Source organism: Salmo salar, chromosome 05 (assembly GCF_965601325.2).
Source record: "Salmo salar chromosome 05, fSalSal1, whole genome shotgun sequence".
In the NCBI taxonomy this organism is placed as follows: Eukaryota; Metazoa; Chordata; class Actinopteri; order Salmoniformes; family Salmonidae; genus Salmo; species Salmo salar.
In genome coordinates, this window is record NC_138295.1 from 31,441,953 (window position 1) to 31,460,455 (window position 18,503).

Genomic DNA, 18,503 nt, shown 5'->3' on the forward strand with positions numbered 1-18,503 from the left:
CCTGTCTTCATCACCTCCTCCCATTACCCATATATATATATATATGCTCCATATGCTCCTTCAATCTGCTGCTATACACTTCAAGGCTCTGAGTGATTCGGGGCAGCTGCCCAAGGGCCTGAGCTCGCATTCATCCTCTTCCATTTTCCCCCAGTCCACTTCCTTTCCTCCAGGACACACCGGGTCTCTCTGGTTGTGTTTTCCAGTGCAGAGCAGGCCCCCAGAATCCCCCCTACCACTACTACCATACAGCCCAAAGAGCAATATTGAATGTACTGTGTGACCCTAGAAAAGGAGAATAACTTGTACAGGAGTATAAATAATGTAAAAGAGATAAGTTTAATTGGTTCTCCAGATCTCTTTTCCTGTGTTTTTGGCTCGCGGGACTTTTCTTTTCCAGATTTTGTCGTGAACCTTTAAAATCAATTCCTCCTGAAATGTATGAGATTACCATACACAATGCCTGGCACACATTCATTTTCTAAGAGAAAGTCATATTGGTTCATTACTTTTATACAATGAACTCTTATTGCGTGTGGATATAGTTTATGTATATTGAAAGTAATACCATTTACTGGTCCTGCATACATATCATGATCATAATAATAATATCAGTCTGGTTTACTGGTATTTGGCACATGCAACATTTTCCTCTGCACTGCAACTAGGGTTGCAAAGTGACTGGTAATTTACCAAAGTTACCGGAATCTTCAGTAATTTTGGTAATTAACAGCAAATCAATGGAAATCTATCGTAATTTTGAATAACTTCAAAGAAATATGTATTTATATATAGTGTTCATTTATTATATCTGTGTTCATATTGTTTCTAGTAGATAGACCATATGGTTCCAGAGAAAATAGCTTATTTAATGAAAAAATCATCAAGTCAACAATGGCATTCATTTCCAACTATTGACTTGTTTCACAACTACCACCAGTTTGATGCGAAAACATTGCCAACAAATACATATTGACATAGTAAAATGAATAAAAGTTAGTAAAAAAAATGTATAAAGACATTTCATGCTAAAACCCTCATTCCAATGGTATTCACTAAGTTGATGGTTTATATTTAGGATAATGTTTTACAGCTGTGTCATTCTATTTTGTATTATTTAATCATTTCAGATATTTTACATGATAAGGCCACACAGAGGGACACAGATTATTGGGGACACCTGTGATAATCTGAAGTACCCAAAAGGGCCACTAGATGTCTTGTGATAGATTACGTAAAATCCTTGAAAGATACCACAATTCTGGTAGTTTACTGGTAAACTTCTAAAGTTTCCAGTAATACACCCTGCCTTTGCAAACCTAACTGCAACAGTCGTTATTGTAAAGGAAAATGTGTTTTCAATCAACTGTCCTACCTGTTACAGTAACGATACTGTAAATAGAATTCCAAAACAAGAACAACTCTCCGACTGAAATGAAACATCAACAACATCCCAGAGTTGAGCATTATCAGAGCCTGAGCATATAATCATATCATCATGCTTGTCCATTTCTCCAAGCTCTCCTTCCCAACAAACATATACAATACAGTATCTATGTCTGTCCGCCCATCTGCGTCCGCCCATCTGCGTCCGTCTGTCTGCGTCCGTCTGTCTGTGTCCGCCCGTCTGTGTCCGTCTGTCTGTGTCCGCCCCTCTGTGTCCGTCCATCTGTCTACATGTGCATCTATCCATCCATCAATCCATCCATCTAACTTCATCTCTGTCTCTTTCCCCCCAGCTAAAAAATGGCAATGTCCACTACATCTCTGACGCGGGTGTGGGGGGCAAGGTGGAGAGGACCCTGGGGGAGATGGTCCTATCAGATGGCCAGTGGCACGTCCTGCAGATTTTCAAAAACGGCTCAGCCACCTCCCTTCATGTGGACGGAGCCCTCCTCAAGCTCATCCAGCACCCCACCCAGGACTTTGGGGGTCTTAACGTCCTGACCATGTCCCTCGGTGGTGTCCCCTCTGGCCCCACCCAGCAGAAAATTGCATCAGGTGAGTTGGTGATATGTGAAGTTGCTGTTATTGTAATACACTGAGTGCACAAAACATTAAGGGACACCTTCCTAACATTGAGTTGGACCCCCCCCATTTGCCCTCAGAACAGCCTCAATGCATCGGGGCATGGACTGTACAAGGTGTTGAAAGAATTCCACAGGGATGCTGGCCCATGTTGACTCCAATGCTTTCCACAGTTGTGTCAAGTTGGCTGGATGTCTTTGGTGGTGGACCATTGTTGATACACACGGGAAACTGTTGAGTGTGAAAAACCCAGCAGGGTTGCAGTTCTTTACACACTCAAACTGGCACTTACTACCAGACCCCGTTCAAAGGCACTTAGATTTTTTGTCTTGCCCGTTATCCCTCTGAACGGCACACATACACAATCCATATCTCAATTGTCTCACGGCTTAAAAATCCTTCTTTAACCTGTCTCCTCCACTTCATCTACACTGATTGAAGTGGATTTAACAAGTGACATCAATAAGGATCATAGCCTTCACCTGGTCAGTCTGTCATGGAAAGACATGTTTTGTACACACAGTGTAGTATGTGAATGGTAGATACCTTTTTCACTGAATAAAAGGTATTATGTTGACCATATTAGGTGGTGTTCCAGTCCTGCTGTCTGGAGCTAGTGTAAATTGTGTTTTTGACGTTGGACACATATTTGCCTGTGAGATATTTACAGTAGAAGAGAGTTAATGTTGCTCTCTTTGACGGATCATTTCTAGACAATAACTAATGTGAAACTAGTTGAATTAGGTGGGGGAGCCCCGCCTTTGATGCTTTCATGTTTTCATCTCTTTTCTCTGGAACCTCGGCTTTGGTTAGGCCTAAATCACGTATCAAATGTCCTCAACTCTGACTTGAAAATAGTTTGGATAGGGTGAACGAGAGGGCTTCCAGAGGGAGGGATGCACCGCTGTAAATGTCTGACTTTTAGGGGAAAGAAAATGACTTAATACTATGGACTGGACTAATATGGTAAAAAAAATGAGCAATTTGAATGATTTGTTGGCCTCTTTCACACAGCAAGGTCCAGGATATATTTCAAAATAAACACGCTCTGAACACGCAGATCTATGGCAGGCTGCCTTGCCTAGCACACTGATAATCTGGTCACGGTTTCTTGGGGCCACGCCTGCACCAAATAAGAACTGACCCTCGCTCAATATGCGTATCGAAGCAGTTGTGTGCATTCAACTAGTAAGATTATAATGAATAGGACAAAATGGTTTTCATTTATATTGGGATAAATTCAATAAACATGTTTACATCTGTGAGGGACATTGTGAGGCAATATGAAAGCAAAGGTTTGAATTGGTCACCAAAAAATGTCTTCCACATGGATGTCTTGAAGCAATATGAGGTCTGAATTTAGATTGTCTGGCATCGACTTCCCATGTTTTAGTAAATAATCATATTGGTTTCTCTCAGAATTTACCCATTTGAGAATGTGATCTGTCGAGGTATTTTCCATGAAAAAATTTCATTGAGATTTTAATCGATGCTGAACCAATAGCCGACAAAATTCCCCCAGTTCTGATTATAGCTTTCAGTTCCTGTTAATTATAAGGAGGCGATCCCAGCCTCATTGCAAATTCTGAAAAGCAATCAAACTTGTCATTCGGAAACTATGATCTTCCAAGCCACTGTGTTGTCTTAATAACCATCCAGGACTACTTCCTGTTTACTGAACACCTCTTCCTATTCTTCCTGCAGGCTTTGACGGCTGCCTGGCCTATGTGAAATACAATGGGGAGAATCTACCATTCAGTGGAGATCACAGCGCCATCACCATCTCCAAGACCAGCTCAGCCGTTAAGATCGGCTGCAGAGGGCCCAACCTGTGTGAGAGCAGCCCTTGCTGGGACGGCCTGATGTGCGTCAACCAGTGGTACACCTACCAGTGCCTTCCACCCGGCGAATGTGCCTCCAGCCCTTGCCAGAACCGAGGGAGCTGCGTCCCTGGTCCCCGTTCTAGTTACACCTGCGTCTGCTCTGAGTTCTATACTGGCAAGACCTGCGAGACCCTGGTGGCGTGCCTGGGGGTTCAATGCCCTCAGGGCACTCTCTGCAAGACGGCCAACAATGGCGGCTTCATCTGCAGCCCGAGCCCCACGGCCAAGGAGCTTACCTTGCCCATCTGGGCAGTGCCGGCCATTGTGGGAAGCTGTGCCACAGCCCTGGCCCTGGTGGTGCTCAGTCTGATCCTCTGCAACCACTGCAAGGGCCGCAACAAGACCAAAGTGCCAAAGGAGGAGAAGCAGCCTAAGGAGAAGAAGAAGAAGAAGAAAAAAGGGAGCGAGAACGTGGCCTTTGACGACCCAGATAACATCCCGCCGTACGGTGATGACATGACGGTGAGGAAGCAGCCTGAGGGGAACCCCAAGCCTGACATCATCGAGAGGGAAAACCCCTACCTGATATATGACGAGACGGACATTCCCCACAACAATGAGACCATCCCCAGCGCCCCCTGTGCCCCCTGCCAGATGCCTGAGGCAGACATGGAGCACTATGACATAGACAACGCCAGCAGCATCGCCCCGTCCGACGCCGACATCATCCAGCATTACAAGCAGTTCCGCAGCCACACGCCCAAGTTCTCCATCCAGAGACACAGCCCTCTGGGCTTCGCCAGACAGTCTCCCCTGCCATTGGGGGCCACCAGCTACACCTACCAGCCCCAGTACAGCCAAGCCCTGAGGTCCACCCCTCATAGCCACTCAGCCTGCCCCACTCCCAACCCCCTCTCCAGGCACAGCCCGGCCCCGTTCACCAAGCCCTCGTCCTTCTACCGCAACACCCCCACCAGAGAGCTTAACCTGGCCCGCAGGGATGGCAGCCCTCTTGACTTGCACCACAATGAGATGGGCCAGCAGGGAGCCATGTTCAACTATGCCAACCGGCTGGGCCGACGCAGCAAGAGCCCCCAGACTATGGGGGGCCACAGCTCCAGGCCTGGCAGCCGGCTCAAGCAGCCCATCGAGCAGATCCCCCTGGAGACAGGGCCCCCCGTGGGGCTGTCCATTGAGGAGGTGGAGCGACTCAACACGCCGCGGCCCCGCAACCCCAGCATCTGCAGCGCCGACCACGGCCGCTCCTCGTCTGAAGAGGACTGCCGGAGGCCCCTGTCACGGGTGCGCAACCCAGCCGATGGCATCCCTGCCCCGGAGTCGTCATCTGAGAGCGACTCCCACGACTCCTTCACCTGCTCAGAGATGGAGTACGACCGGGAGAAGCCCGTGGCCTACAGCTCCAGGGTGCCCAAGCTGTCGCAGGTCAACGAGTCAGATGCCGACGATGAGGACTACGGCGGTCGGCTCAAGCAGAGGCGCTACTCCAGCCGGAGGACCGAGGGCGGGCCTGCTGCACAGGCACCGATGACAGACCACTACACTTTGCCCCATAAACTGGGCCAACAAGCCGGGGGCTTCAACTGGGACAACCTGTTGAACTGGGGCCCAGGCTTCGGCCATTACGTAGATGTGTTCAAGGACCTGGCCCTGCTGCCGGAGAACGCAGCCGCGAAAGAGATGAACATTGAGATGAACATTGAGATGAACAGTGGGGATGGGTCAGTGACCATTCTGAACGAAGGGGAGGCCGAGCAATATGTATGAGACTATTTATTACAATCCTGTACAGTATGGTATGTTCTCTAAAAGAGAAACTAAGCCGATGTAGATAAGAAGCAGAGAACATTGGGCTAGCCGTCTCCGTTAATTTCTTTGTGGAAATAAGACAAACTTCAATGCAGTAAAGCAGAAAATGACACCTGTAATATTACTTCTAATGGAGTTAGCCCCTTGGAAGAGTATACCAGTCCTTTCCAGACCACTAATTGTACAATCGTCTCTGCGGTCTCATTATGCGTTATACATTAACACTGAATGGTTGGAACAAAAATCCTGTGTCTGAATTCAATTTGATGACTGCAAAGCTAAAGTTGATCTTCATCAAATGTAGCTGGTCTGTATTACCAATAATGCCGCTCCTTTGCGAAACTTCTGTCACATTCACCAGTGAAAGATAAGAAGAGCGATAGCATTGAAACACTCACAAGAGAATTTCCAAAGGCCATAGCAATAGAAACCCCAGCCTGTGTCTTTTTTGTCCCATTTCTCATTTTTAAAAGGAAGCATATGTGTATGATCCTACTGCACCTCTAGGCATCAAGATACAGCCCTCGTGTAAAAATGAGCACACCACTTTGCTTGCACGGTAATCGAGGCCTGCCAATGTTATGACCCAAGCACGATAACCGCTCTCTGGCTGTATGTGTTCTCTCAGATGACTGGCTAAGCACTCCAAGAGCTAGGATTAATCAAGTCCCTGCCTTATAGACATTTGAGGATTTAAGGATGCTGAGGATACTATTGTTTCTGTTGGCGGGGTTGGGACGGGAAGGTTCTGTGATGAATAGTCTGGGTCACAATCCCCCGAGCCTGAGTGTTATTTGACCAGCCAAAAGGTTCGGCCGATGATAGCTGATCCATCCCGTCATGACGTGAACCCCACCCTACTAAGACTATGAACTTGTGTACATTTCTTTCTATTCATGGGAAATCATGGATGTCATCGTTGTCAGTGTTTTTGTGCATTATTTTTAAATGTATGGTTTCTACTTTTTGTACTGTTTATTAACTTAAATTACTTAAAATGGGTTTTTATGGATATTTTCACATTCTGAAGTGTGTTCTTACTTTCAGGGAAAGTAAGATTGAAGACTTATCTTTTACATTTGTTACATATGTAACGTCAGTATTTTCCACTTTTGATAAAACTATAACACACTTTATGCTTTGTACATGTAAAAAGCCAATAACAGAATAAAAAAGTATTTATTTAAAGGTCTCTTTCAATACAAAGTGAGCATGTCATGTGGTAAGCAATCTCACTGCAATCTTGTGGGGGGGGGGCACCTTTTGTGCTCAGATTGCAGCTCAATAATGTGGGTGGTATGGTATTTTATACTCTAAGGACTCTAAGACTGTTGTGAGCAGAGTTTAAATAAAGCATGTGCTGAATTGAACAAAACATTTTAAAAGGCCATTGAGGACCTAAATGAAACTGAGCCACAGTGCTGGCAGCCAAGCACAACATCCCGCGGACTCGGCGACGCAGGGCCCTCTATTGCTTTCAACAATTATTTACATCTGGCTTATTGAGTAGAACTATTTTTTTGTAGCCTGGTGATCCGGTATGCAACATGCTTATCTTCTCCGTCATCGAGAGAGAGGGGCCACGAAGAGAGAGAGTGGGGAGCCATGAACCAAGCGAAAAGTGACAACCCAAATCTGGTAGATTACTGTGGACTCCTGGAGAGGTTCTGTCCTGCCGAGACCAATGTTGACGTAGACTGCTTGGGAATGCTGTACCATGCCGATGCTGAAATAATAACACTCACAAGGATAATGATAGTAAGTGAAAAAGGACCTCGTGTAAATACAAGAGATGAATTCAAATAAACCTCACAGCAGCTCTCTCACTCTACTGTGTGAGATTGGCATGGCAGGGTATCAAAATGAAACCGAGAGTCGAAGATTGCATAGCATGCACTCCTCTCTAACTACATGTGAATTAGAAAGGGAGACATACCCCCATAGGTGAGAGGGAGACAGGCAGGGGCGGATGGCAAAAATAAATACCAGCCCATCTGGCATTTGCCAGATGGGATGGTATTTCTTTTCCTTAGTGGGCCTTTTTTTTTGGTGGGCAAAATGATCATTATCTTGCTAATAATGAGGGCCTCAAGGGAACAAAATGGCCGGTGTGGGGGCCTGAGGGAAAGAAATGGTCCGGTGTGTTAGATTTCTGGTCCCAGTCAACCCCTGGAGACAAGGCTGCTTCATAAAGGTAGCATTGTCCTACTATATAAAGTAGATATATTTGCCCAAGAAGGATTTGTTGTTGTAAAGTTGCAAAAATTGGGTTGCAGCATTGTCTTTTTGTAATAATTTACATTAGCTGGTTATGAAATGTAATTACTCCAGTGTATACTGTATATTTCTGAGGAACATACCATATATAACTGAGTAAATACAGTTAATGTTATTTCAATAGAGTAAAATGGACAATCACTCAGTCTAGAATGACTTCTCATGATTAACAATGTCAATTTAGCAGTGCAGTGTGACTACGTTATCAACATTCGCCACATGAAGTTACCAACGTGTAAAAAAAAATTCCCTCTTAGGTCAGTTAGGATCACCACTTTATTTAAAGAATGTGAAATGTCAGAATAATAGTAGAGAGAATGATTTATTTCAGCTTTTATTTCTTTCATCACATTCCCAGTGGGTCAGAAGTTTACATACACTCAATTAGTATTTGGTAGCATTGCCTTTAAATTGTTTAACTTGGGTCAAACGTTTTGGGTAGCCTTCCACAAGTTTCCCACAATAAGTTGGGTGAATTTTGGCCCATTCCTCCTGACAGAGCTGGTGTAACTGAGTCAGGTTTGCAGGCCTCCTTGCTCGCACATACTTTTTCAGTTCTGCCCACATGTTTTCTATAGGATTGAGGTCAGGGCTTTGTGATGGCCACTCCAATACCTTGACTTTGTTGTCCTTAAGCCATTTTGCCACAACTTTGGAAGTACACTTGGCGTCATTGTCCATTTGGAAGACCCATTTGCTACCAAGCTTTAACTTCCTGACTGATGTCTTGAGATGTTGCTTTAATATATCCACATCATTTTCCAGCCTCATGATGCCATCTATTTTGCGAAGTGCACCAGTCCCTCCTGCAGCAAAGCACCCCTACAACATGATGCTGCCACCCCCTGCTTCACGGTTGGGATGGTGTTCTTCGGCTTGCAAGCCTCCCCTTTTTCCTCCAAACGTGACGATGGTCATTATGGCCAAACAGTTCTATTTTTGTTGCATCAGACCAGAGGACATTTCTCCAAATAGTATGATCTTTGTCCCCATGTGCAGTTGCAAACCGTAGTCTGGCTTTTTTATGGCAGTTTTGGTGCAGTGGCTTCTTCCTTTCTGAGCGGCCTTTCAGGTTATGTCGATATAGGACTGGTTTTACTGTGGATATAGATACTTTTGAACCTGTTTCCTCCAGCATCTTCACAAGGTCCTTTGCTGTTGTTCTGGGATTGATTTGCACTTTTCGCACCAAAGTACGTTCATCTCTAGGAGACAGAACGCGTCTCCTTCCTGAGCAGTATGACGGCTGCGTGGTCCCATGGTGTTTATACTTGCGTACTATTGTTGTATAGATGAACATGGTACCTTCAGGCGTTTGGAAATTGCTCCCAAGGATAAACCAGACTTGTGGTCTACAATTTATTTCTTTGCCGATTTCTTTTAATTTTCCTATGATGTCAAGCAGAGGCACTGAGTTTGAAGGTAGGCCTTGAAATACATCCACAGGTACACCTCCAAATGACTCAAATGATGTCAGTTAGCTTATCAGAAGCTTCTAAAGCAATGACATCATTTTATGGAATTTTCCAAGCTGTTTAAAGGCAAATGTAAACTTCTGACCCACTGGAATTGTGATACAGTGAATTATAAGTGAAATAATCTGTCTGTAAACAATTGTTGGAAAAATTACTTGTGTCATGCACACAGTAGATGTCCTAACCGACTTGCCAAAACTATAGTTTGTTTAACAAGAAATTTGTGGAGTGGTTGAAAAACGAATTTTAATGACTCCAACCTATGTGTATGTAAACTTCCGACTTCAACTGTAGCTTAGTGCTGAGCGAAACTATTTTTAAATCCACAAGTGTCATAGAATAAAAGTCAAATTAAAATAGTTTTGATATCTTCTCTGTTTACTTTGACTTCTCCCACATGTTTATAAGAGGATGTGGTGTGGCGAAATTGCCTTTCTTAAATTATCCAGTTCCTTCAAAATCTGCCCAGAGTTTGTTTATAAAGATTGATTATTCCTAAGATTCCGGCGTCATGGTGTTTGATTAAACAATAACAGCTTAAATGATGTGGCTTTTAATTAAAAGCATCGTCATATGACCATGATCCTTATCCACTAACAAGAGTCAGAGTTGTTGGTCAATCCTAAAACCTATTCATGTCGTTAAAGCTGAAGATGATCATCTTCTAATTGAAACGTCATACAATGACTATCTTTTTGAAGCAGGTGTCCAGGTATCCTTACAGAATCATAAGGCCTTGATGGATGCATGGAAGACAAATCACTGGCTCATTCGTGAAATATGCGCACGTGAAATAACAGCAAAAGACACATCTACAAATTATTGCTTCATCTTAATAAGGAGTGTTCATGTTCACATCTGCATCAAAGCTGTGTCGTTGCCTTCTAAAGTGTTTGTCGGTGCTGTGCGTACTGCAGCCAAGTCGATGCCTTTCAACTGACATGAAAGCATCAATTAATTAAACTGTAAGGAAAGGGAAACATAAACATATTTTCTATATCTGCACATCTTTGGAATATAATAGATATTGTTTCTATGACTTGGCACATTTTCTAGTCCAAGGGGTAGTATTATGTAGGCTTATACGCTACCCTCTTGAAAACGTTAACAGAAGTGTCTGTTTAGTGCTAAGCAGCGAACATCAACTGGTACCAAACATCCCATTTCAATGCTACTACACAGTCAAACGATGTGACATTACTGGCTTAGCATTTTGTTTTGTTTTCTAATTCAGGGGGATGCTGACTTAAGTGCCACCTAGCTCTCCGTGCTTGGCAAAAGGTTGAGGTAGTGTCCCCTGGGAAAAAAGAACACACTGTACTGTATTTGCCATGGGGTTTTCTGTCATCTTTCCTTGGACTTGGAAAGATAGTCATATCTCTTTCTCTGGTTGACACTGATTTAGGATGAGATACAATCAGCTATGACTCCAGTAACTACAGTGGACAGAGTCTTCAACCCATCACAGAGAGAGAGAGGTCTCCTTCAAATCATCAATGATCTCAGCTTCAAGACAAAAACATAGAAAAAGAGATTGTCAACAAGCAATGGTCAACAAGCAATAACCAGTCAGACCGAACATAAGATAACACGTAGAAACGTGGGCCAAGTCCTTACACTGCCAAAATTCCTCTGTGGGTGGGTTGCCTATCTAAATGTTTACTCACTCACTCTGGTCACCACCTCATCATAAAACATTGAATGCATACTGATAATCCTTCCTCCATATGATGGAGCGTATGCTAAATCCCTTTTGGGGGAATTTCTGTAGAGCAAAGAGACAACTGAGACCAAGTCAATGCTGCTAAGACCTAGCTTGGCAAAGAACACAGAACATCGTAACTGGAGACACAACTCAATCGAACTTGTACCACAGTTTCCTAGGTACGTCAAGCAATCACTCTTTGCACTATACATCGGTTTAATAATCAAATCAAATTGTATTTGTCACATGTGCCGAATAGAACAATGAAATGCTTACTTACAAGCCCTTAACCAACAATGCAGTTTTAAGAAAATAACAAAAAAAAGTAAGAGATAAGAATAACAATTAATTAAAGAGCAGCAGTAAATAACTATAGTCGGGCTATATACAGCAGGTACTGGTACAGAGTCAATGTGCGGAGGCACCGGTGTTTAGGTAATTTAGGTAATATGTACTGTACATCTAGGTAGAGTTATTAATGTGACTATGCATAGATAATAACAGAGAGTAGCAGCAGCATGGGGGCGGGGGGGGACAATGCAAATAGTCTTGGTAGCCATTTGATTAGCTGTTCAGGAGTCTTATGGACTGGGGGTAGAAGCTGTTTAGAAGCCTCTTGGACCTAGACTTGGCGCTCTGCTACCGCTTGCCGTGCGGTAGCAGAGACAACAGTCTATGACTATGGTGGCTGGAGTCTTTGACACTTTTTTGGGCCTTCCTCTAACACCGCCTGCTGTAGAGGTCCTGGATGGCAGGAAGCTTAGCCCCGGTGATGTACCAGGCCGTATGCACTACCCTCTGTAGTGCATTGCGATCGGAGGCCGAGCAGTTGCCATACCAGGCAGTGACGCAATCCATTAGGATACTCCCGATGGTGCAGCTGCAAAAACTTTGCCAAATCTTTTCAGTCTCCTGAGGGGGAATATGTTTTGTCATGCGCTCTTCACGACTGTCTTGGTGTGCTTGATGTGGACACCAAGGAACTTGAAGCTCTCAACTTACTCCACTACACCCCCATAGATGAGAATGGGGGGGTGCTCGGTCCTCCTTTTCCTGTACCCCACAATCATTTCCTTTGTCTTACCTTGATCACGTTGAGAGAGAGGTTGTTGTCATTGCACCACACGGTCAGGTCTCTGACCTCCTCCCTATAGGCTGTCTCGTTGTTGTCGGTGATCAGGCCTACGACTGTTGTGTCATCAGCAAACTTTTTTATTTTATTTTTATTTCACCTTTATTTAACCAGGTAGGCTAGTTGAGAACAAGTTCTCATTTGCAACTGCGACCTGGCCAAGATAAAGCATAACAATTCGACGCATACAACAACACAAAGTTACACATGGAATAAACAAAACATACAGTCAATAATACAGTAGAAAAAAAATAAAACAAAAAGTCCTTATACAGTGAGTAAAAATGAGGTAAGATAAGGGAGTTAAGGCAATAAATAGGCCAGTAATTACAATATAGCAATTAAACACTGGAATGGTAGATGTGCAGAAGATGAATGTGCAAGTAGAGATACTGGGGTGCAAAGGAGCAAGATAAATAAATAAATACAGTATGGGGATGAGGTAGATAGCCCATCTGTAAACAGCCCATCTATGTACAGGTGCAGTGATCTGTGAGCTGCTCTGACAGCTGGTGCTTAAAGGTAGTGAGGGAGATATGAGTCTCCAGCTTCAGTGATTTTTGCAGTTCGTTCCAGTCATTGGCAGCAGAGAACTGGAAGGAAAGGCGACCAAAGGAGGAATTGGCTTTGGGGGTGACTAGTGAGATATACCTGCTGGAGCACGTGCTACGAGTGGGGGCTACTATGGTGACCAGTGAGCTGAGATAAGGCGGGGCTTTACCTAGCAGAGACTTGTAGATAACCTGTAGCCAGTGGGTTTGGCGACGAGTATGAAGCGAGGGCCAGCCAACGAGAGCGTACAGGTTGCAGTGGTGGGTAGTATATGGGGCTTTGGTAACAAAACAGATGGCACTGTGATAGACTACATCCAATTTATTGAGTTGGGTATTGGAGTCTATTTTGTAAATGACATCGCCGAAGTCGAGGATCGGTAGGATGGTCAGTTTTACGAGGATATGTTTGTCAGCATGAGTGAAGGATGCTTTGTTGCGATATAGGAAGCCGATTCTAGATTTAATTTTGGATTGGAGATGCTTAATGTGAGTCTGGAAGGAGAGTTTACAGTCTAACCAGACACCTAGGTATTTGTAGTTGTCCACGTATTCTAAGTCAGAGCCGTCCAGAGTAGTGATGCTGGACGGGCAGGCAGGTGCGGGCAGTGATCGATTGAATAGCATGCATTTAGTTTTACTAGCATTTAAGAGCAGTTGGAGGCTACGGAAGGAGAGTTGTATGGCATTGAAGCTTGTCTCGAGGTTTGTTAACACAGTGTCCATGGAGGGGCCAGAAGTATACGGAATGATGTCGTCTGCGTAGAGGTGGATCAGAGAATCACCAGCAGCAAGATCGACATCATTGATGTATACAGAGAAGAGAGTCGGCCCAAGAATTGAAACCTGTGGCACCCCCATAGAAACTGCCAGAGGTCCGAACAACAGGCCCTCCGATTTGACACACTGAACTCTATCAGTGATAGACTTAATGATGATGTTGGAGTCGTGCCTGGCTGTGCAGTCATGAGTGAACAGGGAGTACAGGAGGGGACTGAGCACGCACCCCTGAGGGGCCCCCGTGATGAGGATCAGCGTGGCGTATGTGTTGTTACCTACCCTTACCACCTGGGGGCAGCCCGTCAGGAAGTCCAGGATCCAGTTGCAAAGGGAGGTGTTAGTCCCAGGGTCCTTAGCTTAGTGATGAGCTTTGAGGGCACTATGGTGTTGAACGCTGAGCTGGTAATCCGTCTTGCCCTGCGGCCTTGTGAATGTTGACCTGTTTAAAGGTCTTACTCACATTGAATGATAAGAGAGTGTGATCACAAAGTCGTCTGGAACATCTGATGCTCTCACGCATGTTTCAGTGTTACTTGCCTCGAAGCGAGCATAGAAGTTATTTAGCTTGCCTGGTAGGCTGGTGTCACTGGGCAGCTCTCAGCTATGCTTCCCTTTGTAGTCTGTAATAGTTTGCATGCCCTGCCACATCCAACTAGCTTCAGAGCTGCTGTAGTACGATTCGATCTTAGTCCTGTATTGACGCTCTGCCTGTTTGATGGCTCGTCGTGGGGTCATAGGGATTTCTTATAAGCTTCCGCGTTAGAGTCCCGCTCCTTTAAAGCAGCAGCTCTACCCATTAGCTCAGTGCGGATGTTGCCTGTAATCCATGGCTTCTAGTTGCTGTATGTACAGTTGAAGTCGGAAGTGTACATACACTTAGTTTGGAGTCATTAAAACTTGTTTTTCAACCACTACACCAATTTCTTATTAACAAACTATAGTTTTGGCAAGTCGGTTAGGACATCTACTTTGTGCATGACACAAGTAATTTTTCCAACAACTGTTAACAGACAGATTATTTCACTTACAATTCACTGTATCACAATTCCAGTGGGTCAGAAGTTTACATTCACTAAGTTGACTGTGCCTTTAAACAGCGTGGAAAATTCCCAGAAAATGATGTCATGGCTTTAGAAGCTTCTGATAGGCTAATTGACATAATTTGAGTCAATTTGAGGTGTACCTGTGGATGTATTTCAAGGCCTACCTTCAAACTCAGTGCCTCTTTGCTTGACAACATGGGAAAATCAAAAGAAATCAACCAAGACCTCAGAAAAAAATTGTAGACCTCCACAAGTCTGGTTTATACTTGGGAGCAATTTCCAAACGCGTGAAGGTACCACGTTCATCTGTACAAACAATAGTACGCAAGTATAAACACCATGGGACCACGCAGCCGTCATACCGCTCAGGAAGGAGACGCGTTCTGTCTCCTAGAGATGAATGTACTTTGGTGCGAAAAATGAAAATCAATCCCAGAACAACATCAAAGGACCTTGTGAAGATGCTGGAGGAAACAGGTACAAAAGTATCTATATCCACAGTAAAACGAGTCCTATATCGATATAACCTGCAAACCTGACTCAGTTACACCAGCTCTGTCAGGAGGAATGGGCAAAAATTCACCCAACTTATTGTGGGAAACTTGTGGTAGGCTACCCGAAATGTTTGACCCAAGTTAAACAATTTAAAGGCAATGCTACCAAATACTAATTGAGTGTATGTAAACTTCTGACCCACTGGGAATGTGATGAAAGAAATAAAAGCTGAAATAAATCATTCTTTCTACTATTATTCTGACATTTCACATTCTTTAAATAAAGTGGTGATCCTAACTGACCTAAGAAGGAATTTTTACTAGGATTAAATGTCAGGAATTGTGAAAAACTGAGTTGAAATGCATTTGGCTAAGGTGTATGTAAACTTCCGACTTCAACTGTACGTACAGTCTCTGTGGGGACGACATCATCAATGCACTTATTAATAAAGCCAGTGACTGATGTGGTGTACTCCTCAATGCCATCGGAAGATTCCTGGAACATATTCCAGTCTGTGCTAGCAAAACAGTCCTGTAGTTTAGCATCTGCTTCATCTGACCATTTTATATAGACTGATTCACTGGTGCTTCCTGCTTTAATTTTTGCTTGTAAGCAGGAATCAGGAGGATAGAATTACGGTCAGATTTGCCAAATGGAGGGCGAGGGAGAGCTTTGTACATGTCTCTGTGTGTGGAGTAAAGGTGGTCTAGAATTTGTTTTCCTCTGGTTGCACATTTGACATGCTGATAGAAATTAGGTAAAACTGATTTAAGTTTCCCTGCATTAAAGTCCCCGGCCACTAGGAGCGCCGCGTCTGGATGAGCATTTTCCTGTTTGCTTATGGCGGTATACAGCTCATTGAGTGTGGTTTTAGTGCCATTATCAGTCTGTGGTGGTATGTAGACAGCTACAAATTATACAGACGAAAATTCTCTAGGTAGATAGTGTGGTCTTCTGCTTACATTTACATTTACATTTAAGTCATTTAGCAGACGCTCTTATCCAGAGCGACTTACAAATTGGTGGATTCACCTTATGATATCCAGTGGAACAACCACTTTACAATAGTGCATCTACATCTTTTAAGGGGGGGGGGGGGGGGGGGGGGGGGGGGGGGGGGGGGGTTAGAAGGATGACTTTATCCTATCCTAGGTATTCCTTAAAGAGGTGGGGTTTCAGGTGTCTCCGGAAGGTGGTGATTGACTCCGCTGTCCTGGCGTCGTGAGGGAGCTTGTTCCACCATTGGGGTGCCAGAGCAGCGAACAGTTTTGACTGGGCTGAGCGGGAACTGTGCTTCCTCAGAGGTGGATGAACGCAGTGCCCTTGTTTGGGTGTAGGGCCTGATCAGAGCCTGAAGGTACGGAGGTGCCGTTCCCCTCACAGCTCCGTAGGCAAGCACCATGGTCTTGTAGCGGATGCGAGCTTCAACAGGAAGCCAGTGGAGAGAGCGGAGGAGCGGGGTGACGTGAGAGAACTTGGGATGGTTGAACACCAGACGGGCTGCGGCGTTCTGGATGAGTTGTAGGGGTTTAATGGCACAGGCAGGGAGCCCAGCCAACAGCGAGTTGCAGTAATCCAGACGGGAGATGACAAGTGCCTGGATTAGGACCTGCGCCGCTTCCTGTGTGAGGCAGGGTCGTACTCTGCGAATGTTGTAGAGCATGAACCTACAGGATCGGGTCACCGCCTTGATGTTAGTAGAGAACGACAGGGTGTTGTACAGGGTCACGCCAAGGTTCTTAGCACTCTGTGAGGTGGACACAATGGAGTTGTCAACCGTGATGGCGAGATCATGGAACGGGCAGTCCTTCCCTGGAAGGAAGAGCAGCTCCGTCTTGCCGAGGTTCAGCTTGAGGTGGTGATCCGTCATCCACACTGATATGTCTGCCAGACATGCAAAGATGCGATTCGCCACCTGGTTATCAGAAGGGGGAAAGGAGAAGATTAATTGTGTGTCGTCTGCATAGCAATGATAGGAGAGACCATGTGAGGATATGACAGAGCCAAGTGACTTGGTGTATAGCGAGAATAGGAGAGGGCCTAGAACAGAGCCCTGGGGGACACCAGTGGTGAGAGCACGTGGTGCGGAGACAGATTCTCGCCACGCCACCTGGTAGGAGCGACCTGTCAGGTAGGACGCATCCAAGCGTGGGCCGCACCGGAGATGCCCAACTCGGAGAGGGTGGAGAGGAGGATCTGATGGTTCACCGTATCAAAGGCAGCAGATAGGTCTAGGAGGATGAGAGCAGAGGAGAGAGAGTTAGCTTTAGCAGTGCGGAGAGCCTCCGTGACACAGAGAAGAGCAGTCTCAGTTGAATGACCAGTCTTGAAACCTGACTGATTTGGATCAAGAAGGTCATTCTGAGAGAGATAGCAGGAGAGCTGGCCAAGGACGGCACGTTCAAGAGTTTTGGAGAGAAAAGAAAGGGATACTGGTCTGTAGTTGTTGTTGACTTCGAAGGGATCGAGTGTAGGTTTTTTCAGAAGGGGTGCAACTCTCGCTCTCTTAAAGACGGAAGGGACGTAGCCAGCGGTCAAGGATGAGTTGATGAGCGAGGTGAGGTAAGGGAGAAGGTCTCCGGAAATGGTCTGGAGAAGAGAGAAGGGGATAGGGTCAAGCGGGCAGGTTGTTGGGCGGCCGGCCGTCACAAGACGCGAGATTTCATCTGGAGAGAGAGGGGAGAAAGAGGTCAAAGCATAGGGTAGGGCAGTGTGAGCAGGACCAGCGGTGTCGTTTGACTTAGCAAACGAGGATCGGATGTCGTCAACCTTCTTTTCAAAATGGTTGACGAAGTCATCCGCAGAGAGGGAGGAGAGGGGGAGGGGGAGGAGGATTCAGGAGGGAGGAGAAGGTGGCAAAGAGCTTCCTAGGGTTAGAGGCAGATGCTTGGAATTTAGAGTGGTAGAAAGTGGCTTTAGCAGCAGAGACAGAAGAGGAAAATGTAGAGGAGGGAGTGAAAGGACGCCAGGTCCGCAGGGAGGCGAGTTTTCCTCCATTTCCGCTCGGCTGCCCGGAGCCCTGTTCTGTGAGCTCGCAATGAGTCGTCGAGCCACGGAGCAGGAGGGGAGGACCGAGCCGGCCTGGAGGATAGGGGACATAGAGAATCAAAGGATGCAGAAAGGGAGGAGAGGAGGGTTGAGGAGGCAGAATCAGGGGATAGGTTGGAGAAGGTTTGAGCAGAGGGAAGAGATGATAGGATGGAAGAGGAGAGAGTAGCGGGAGAGAGAGAGCGAAGGTTGGGACGGCGCAATACCATCCGAGTAGGGGCAGAGTGAGAAGTGTTGGATGAGAGCGAGAGGGAAAAGGATACAAGGTAGTGGTCGGAGACTTGGAGGGGAGTTGCAATGAGATTAGTGGACGAACAGC

General features: G+C 45.4%; 1 protein-coding gene across 1 annotated transcript in view; it reads left to right on the top strand.

Moving 5' to 3' along the window:
- Positions 1 to 6,866, top strand: part of LOC106604622 (protocadherin Fat 4) — a 98,191-nt gene extending 91,325 nt beyond the window's left edge. Inside the window, exons 16-17 of the mRNA XM_014199440.3 lie at positions 1,740 to 2,001; positions 3,733 to 6,866. Coding sequence (XP_014054915.3) covers positions 1,740 to 2,001; positions 3,733 to 5,636 — 2,166 coding nt within the window. The 3' untranslated portion in view covers positions 5,637 to 6,866. The remainder of the gene's footprint in view (positions 1 to 1,739; positions 2,002 to 3,732) is intronic.
- Positions 6,867 to 18,503: the final 11,637 nt, after the last annotated feature.